This window comes from Nicotiana tomentosiformis, chromosome 9 (assembly GCF_000390325.3).
Source record: "Nicotiana tomentosiformis chromosome 9, ASM39032v3, whole genome shotgun sequence".
Classification (NCBI taxonomy): Eukaryota; Viridiplantae; Streptophyta; class Magnoliopsida; order Solanales; family Solanaceae; genus Nicotiana; species Nicotiana tomentosiformis.
This window is the reverse complement of record NC_090820.1, coordinates 46664620-46671576: the sequence shown is the minus strand read 5'-3', so window position 1 is coordinate 46671576 and position 6957 is coordinate 46664620. Positions and strand designations below refer to the sequence as shown.

Here is a 6957-nt window from a genome sequence, read left to right as displayed (position 1 = left end):
ACCGACGATGTCCATTTTCCATTTCATGAACGTCCAAGGTGACATGGTCAAATGTAGTAACTCCCCAGGTTGATGGATCATTAGTGTGTGCCTCTAACAGCCGTCGCATTTTCGCACAAAGTACTTTGCATCTTTCTCCATGCTGATCCAGTAATAGCCGGCTCTGATTATCTTACGAACCAACGATTCTACCCTCGAATGGTTTCCGCATGTGCCTTCATGAACTTCCCTCAAAACATATTTGGTGTATCCCGGCCCCAAGCATATGGCGAGTGGGACATCGAACGTTCTTCTGAATAGAGTATCTTCGGACAGGCTAAACCTGGCTGCCTTCGTACGTAGAGCTCTTGATTCTTTGGGATCCGAGAGCAACTTCCCAGTCTTTAAGTAGTTTATATACGTGTTTATCTAGTCCCAAGTTAAACTCGTTAAGTTTATCTCGGCATGGCCTTCTTCCACTACTGATTTCATGAGTTGTACGACCGTTCCCGACCTGAATTCATCATCATCAACCGATGACCCCAAGTTAGCCAGAGCATCGGCTTCACTATTTTGATCATGGGGCACGTGTTGTAGGGTCCATTCCTTAAATCGATGCACCGTTACCTATAGTTTATCCAAGTATCTTCACATTCATTTCTCTTTCACTTCGAATGTCCCATTAACTTGATTCACCACAAGTAGGGAATCACATTTAGCTTTGATCACTTCAGCCCCCAGATTTTTAGCCAATTCGAGACCTGCAATCATAACCTCATACTCAGCCTCATTATTAGTCAATTTTCACAGTTCTAATAGATTGTTTAACTACGCTACCTGTAGGTGGCTTCAACACGTTGCCGAGTCCGGACCCCTTTGTGTTCGAGGCTCTATCAGTAAAAAGGGTCCAGAATCCTGAGGAGGTCCCTAAGGTTAACAACAATTCCTTTTCGACTTAGGGTATTAAGGCCGGCGTGAAGTCAGCCAAAATTTGAGATTTGATGGCGGTTCGAGGTTGATATTCGATATCGTACCCGCTAATTTCCATGGCCCATTTGGCCAATCATCCCGAGAGCTCGGGTTTGTGCATTATGTTCTTCAATGGGTAAATAGTTACAACACATATGGGATGACATTGAAAATATGGCTTTAACTTCCTGGAGGCACTTAGCAAAGCGAGCGCCGATTTCTCCAGGTGAGGATACCTTGTTTGGGCCTCGCCTAGAGTCCTGCTAACATAATAAATAGGAAATTGTGTACCTTCCTTCTCTCGGACTAAGACTCCACTTACTACTATCTCAGATACCGCTAAGTATAGGTACAACTCGGTCTTGGTTCATGATCGATGACTCTTTTAGAATTGTCATTAGTTCTAATGGGATACACGGACCCAGATGGAGCCTCGAGCTGATCATTCTCCACTCTGATTATCGATTGGTACCTATTATGGATGTCAGCCCAAGTTACCGCCGGGTACTCTATCAAATTCTGTTTCAGCTGCTATAAGGCCAAAGAGCTTTGGGGGTTGAGTCCTTGAGTGAATGCTTGAACAACCCAATCGTCCGCAAGCGGGGGCAGATCCATCCTTTCCATTTAAAACCTCGACACGAACTCCCTGAGCATTTTGTTATCTCTTTGCTTAACCTTAAAAAGGTCTGATTTTCTAGTCTCGACTTTGATGGGCCCAACATGAGCTTTTACGAAGGCATCCTCAAGCATAGCAAATGAATCAATGGAATTGGGGGGTAGGTTGTGATACCATATCATTGCTCATTTAGACAAGGTTTCCCCGAACTTTTTTAGTAGAACCGACTCGAGTTCGTCATCTTCCATGTTATTTCCCTTGTTGGCACATGTGTAGGAGGTCGCGTGTTCATTCGGATCCGTGGTCCCGTTATACTTTGGAATTTCGGGTATACAGAACTTCTTTGGGACAAACTTCTTGGAATCCAGGACTTTCAATATCAGGGTTGCTCCTGGGATTTGATCAACCCTGGAATTATAGGTCTCCACTTTTTTGTCGTTGGCTTCGATTTATTTTTCTGCCGATTCTGCCCATTTTGTTAGTTCCTCAAGCATCTTTATTATCTCAGAGTTGGTCCGGGTTTAGCTTCACCCGGCCTTTCTGTGGCCGATTCATTTCTGCGAGTTTTTTTCTGGGATGGTTCGGGCTCAACTCTGCTAGGGGTGCGGCTTTGATTTTGCAACTGGGCTATTGCCGCATGTTGAGCCTGTAACATTTAGAAGATCACCCACACGTTGATCCCATCACCTTCACCGTTGTGTGTACTCCGGGATATCGATCGGGCTCCCTCGCGAATGTTGTTTTCAACGTGGGTAGGCAAGTTTGCTTCGATAGCCACATGTGAGTTAACATCGATCGGGTCAGCGACTGGAACTCCGTTGGGGTTAACAAGGGGCACCTTGTTACTGGGCACCACATTGTTGTTCTCGCGATGGTATCCAGACTCAGCATCAACGTTCAAATAGGCAGATTGGGAGTTTGACATTTTTAATTTGACCTGAAATTAAAAGCTCAATGAACAAGTGTAAAATAAAGTGCGTTATGGAAATTTGTATCAAATTGCCACTATTATCCTTAGTCCCACGGTGGGCGCCAAACTGTTTACCCTAAAAAACGGATAACAATTGAATTTATATGTATTTTTAAGAATATGTGGATTAATTCAATACGAGTGATTAATAATGTAAGATTAAGCAAATGAAAAACGTAATAGGCGACCAAAACAATGATAAGGGTAATTCCGAGCTCGTTGATAGCTTGGCGAAGAACCTGCCCTCGATTCAAAGCTTATACTTATGAAGAACTTAAGAACAAGAATATGAACTTTGAACAACAAAGAGAATTGAAATAAATTGCCTTGATGTGCATGATACAATGTGTCTAATAAATAGTTAGTTTCCCCTTTATATAATAAGGGAGTTTCATCTTAAGTACTATTCTAAAAAAAGATAAAAATCTTTCTTTATGCTAATCATTGATTCATTGCTGATGTGGGCCAAGATTTACGCTGTGACATCCAGTTGGGCACGGATGTCACAGCTCTTTGTTAGTCGTGTTCGTCCATTTGGTAATGCTCTCCGAAGTTGAGGGATTCGAACCGGATTCGGGAGATGTGGCCCCGATGCTTCCGAGGAAGGATGTTTTGCTCGATCCCCGATGCGAGAGGTTTTTCGCCCAGACTCTAATTCCTTATGATCACGTTCCAGTCCCGTTTGTTTTACCGGAAAACCGAGATGTTCAACGGGCCCAATTTTACCCGTATACAAAATTGTTATAACTCAAAGAATAAGTGGAACTGATTTAGCACAAATGATAAATGAAATGAAGCTAATAACCCGAGATAGTACACCCACAGTCACCATCGTGTAAAAGAGAGAAGCCAGCTGCTCCTTGACCCTTTCCGAGGAACTGTCTAATGCATTAACGTTTGCGTATATGCTAATAGAGTTCTATCACTTAATTGTGATCGATTAATTAATATTTTTACTTTATTAAATCAATTAATTATGGTAAGTTGAATTAGTTTGGTGTAAATAGCCTGTACATAAGTATTTCCGCGCATCACTTCTGAAAATTAAAAGAACATAAAGGACCCCTCTTGAACAGATGTCTTCTCTTCGAAATTGACCCTCTTGGCCGGTAAGCTTGATTCATTATTGTGTCAAGTAATTCATCTTTTTTTATATGTCCTTTTTTAAATATATATAATCAAAGTTTGATGTTCGATTTTGAATTAGAAATATTAAATAATTTGTTCATGTAAAAAGTATTTTTTTTTTGTCCATGGGAGCTAGAAAGCCACAAGAATAAAGTGCTATTCGTGTCACCATGTTGAATTAGGAGTTCTCTATCTTGAACTTAGTAAATAGTGAAAAACTAATACTCCTTGGTTTTAATATTTGTAAACCTATTTTTTTTTTAATCTGTGTAAAAAAGAATGACCACTTTCCATATTTGGAAACAATTTCCATGTATGTACTGATTTATAACCACACAAAATAAATGTGCTTCATCTTACACCACAAATTTAAAAGTTTTCTTTTTTTTCTTAAATTTCGTGGTGACCGGAATGAGTTCACGTAATAAAAAAAAGGGGAGTATATGCATTTAGAGTACTTGTCAATATGAAAGAAAAACACTACTTATTTTATTATAGTATCCAGCCATATTCTAGTCTCTAGCTAACATGGGAAATTTATCAAGACCAGCTTTCCTAGCTAGAAACCGTCCATCCATATTTGCAGTTTTCCACATTATCACATTGGCACTTACACAGAATATAAGTGGCTCATACTTGTCTACTCTGATATCGTCAAAAATTCACTCAACTAAGAGTTACAAATCCAATAACAGAGTCAACAAAAGAGATCATAGCTAGAACTAAAAATGAACTCCTCTAGAATATTTCTCAGGCCATTCAAAGTTTCTGATGCTGATGACCTTTTGGTGACGCCAATTAACTGAAGATTTTCCAACCTATTACATAATAAAGTAGGTGACTTGAGGATCAGTGGATAAAAGACTAAACATAACAATATCTTTTGGTTTCCCTTTAAGAAGATAATACTTCTTCAAAACACCTTCCTTTGTAAAACCAGCCTTTTCCAACACCCTCTGTGATCCTGGGTTGTCAACATCCACCACAGCTTCAAGTCTCTCTAAGTGTGGCCACTCCACGAAGATGGAGGCCGCCGCCATCTTCACCGCCTTGGTGGCAATCCCTTTGCCCCAATATTTTGATGCTAACACATATCCAAGTTCACCCCTGCACCTATCAGTTCCATGAAATGGTGATACAGAAATAGAACCAACTGGTTTTCCATTTAAGCAAATTGCCTGAAACCATGGATGTGGTATGGCAACATCAGCTACATAATTCATGGCATCTTCTTTGGATGTGAAAGTGTCCCAAGAACAGAACTTACTAACGTTATCATCCGCAAACCATTCCATAAAATCATCAACATCGGTGAGGTCCAATGGACGAAGAGTAATATCTGACTTACCATCTGTAGCAGCATCTACTTCTTTGTGATTCAACTTCAATTTCTCCTCTATTTTCGCTGACAACTCTTCACTAAGATGAGTAAGATCACAGGATGAATCACACTCCATATCCTAAAAATGAATTTTTTTCTGAAGCAAAAAAGAGCCCAAGTTTCTTGTTTTCAAATGTTATAGAATGTATAGTTTTAGATCATTGAAACATCATGGTCTTTTATAACATTCCACTTGGACTTAAATTGAACGTGTAAATAGAGTCAACTAAGGATCCTTCTGGAAATTACTTTGGTCTTGAAACTGTGTAAAATGGAGTCAACTGGGTATTTACTCTTTTTATGACTTGATGACGAAGGAATGGAGCTATCATGGGTCATTTGCGGACAAAAAAAAAGAGAGCAAAACTTTCTGCAGCCGCCTCACTTGACTACTTTCCAGCTTTTCTTGGAAAATTCATCATAAGTGTACTAAATTAAGAGCCGGTTTGGACACGAGAAGTTTTCTCCCTTTTTTTCAAGAGTTTTTTCATAAAATTTCTTATTTTCACTTGAATATATATTTTAAATTTTTTTAAAAAATTTGAAAACCTTCAAAATATTATTTTTTAAAATTTTCACTAAAATCACTCACAAAACTTAAAAAACAATTCAAAATTATATTTATGTCCAAACACAACTCTATATTTCAAATACCATTTTCACTTGAAAATTGTTTTCCCCATATTTTGGAATTTTACAATTCTTATGTCCAAACGCCCACAAGTGTGATGTTATTTTTAGTTCAATATCAATTACATATCAAGGGATGACAATGGGGCGAGACGGGTCTGAGTGTTAGCGGGATGGTGCGGGTTTGGGAGTTTGCTGTTGCGGGGAGGGGCGAGTTCAATTTTTAACTAAAAAAAATCATGAGGTCGCGGGTTGGAAATTTTATTTTTTGAACTAACAGACATAAAGGCTAAATATTATGTTCTTGAGTAGTATTAAACAGGAAACATTAATCAAAAACCAAGACTGTTTTGCTAGCATAAGTTGGAACCAACGACAAATTTTTGGCATAGATTTTAAATTTGCAGATGAAAGTCATTCTAGAATCATTGTAAGTTATAAAAATAATTGTATACGGTAATGCCATTGAAAATACAAATACAGTAGTGAACTAACGACAGAACAATTACATATGACACAACAATCAGGATTTCCTTCGGCTAATTTTTATTGACAAAAAAACCACAAAAAAGAGAATTATTTATTAAAAAGATTTGTGGGGTGGGTGAATGCGGGTGGATACGGGTTTAAATCCTATGCGGAGCGGAGCGCGACGGGTTGAAATTGTGCGGGTTCAGACAGAACCCGCCCCGCACCTCCTGCCATTCCTGTACATATCAATAATTTCATGATGTTTTAAAAGTATTTAAACATTACCATGTATGTTCTTCAAATAGTTTAAGGAAATTTTTACACAGTCCCCTTCAAAAACTAGAAGGGTAGTTTTACAGAGCCTTTTTTCTTTTCTTTTCTTTCTTTCAAGTGGTATGAGAAGTAACATATAACATGTTCAAATTTCCACATAGTATAAAGCATCAAAAGTGAACGCTCTCTCTACATGATTTGTTGAACTGAAAACTGTGAACACTAAAGCTAAAAGCTAAGTCATTAGGAAAAGCAACAAATCCCTATGAGCTTTAGTGCAAGAAAAGCATTCAAAGTAAGATATAGTGCTTCTCGCGTCATCACGTTCTCTAGCTTAGTTCCAAAGTTTAAAAGAAAAACGTCATTTCTGAAATATAGCCATATATATAATCATATGATAACATATTATATTATAAATACGAACACTCTTAATTCAAGTTAGTTTACTAAAATATTCTTTAAAAATTAAATAACCAAATTACCCTCTAATCTACAAATAAAATTAGTTTTCAGTAAATGTCAAGAAAATTAATATGGCTT

The 6957-nt window shown here is 38.2% G+C and overlaps 1 protein-coding gene across 1 annotated transcript; it reads right to left on the bottom strand.

The window, feature by feature from the left end:
* Positions 1 to 4129: 4129 nt before the first annotated feature.
* LOC104094146 (uncharacterized) lies at positions 4130 to 5296 on the bottom strand. Its single transcript, XM_009600017.4, has one exon. It carries the CDS (start codon positions 5117 to 5119, stop codon positions 4484 to 4486), a length of 636 nt encoding a protein of 211 aa, XP_009598312.1. The 5' UTR covers positions 5120 to 5296; the 3' UTR covers positions 4130 to 4483.
* Between the last annotated feature and the right edge of the window lie 1661 nt (positions 5297 to 6957).

Excerpts from the sequence above, each read along its gene's own strand:
- LOC104094146 (XM_009600017.4), bottom strand. The coding sequence starts at position 5,119 with ATGGAGTGTGATTCATCCTGTGATCTTACTCATCTTAGTGAAGAGTTG.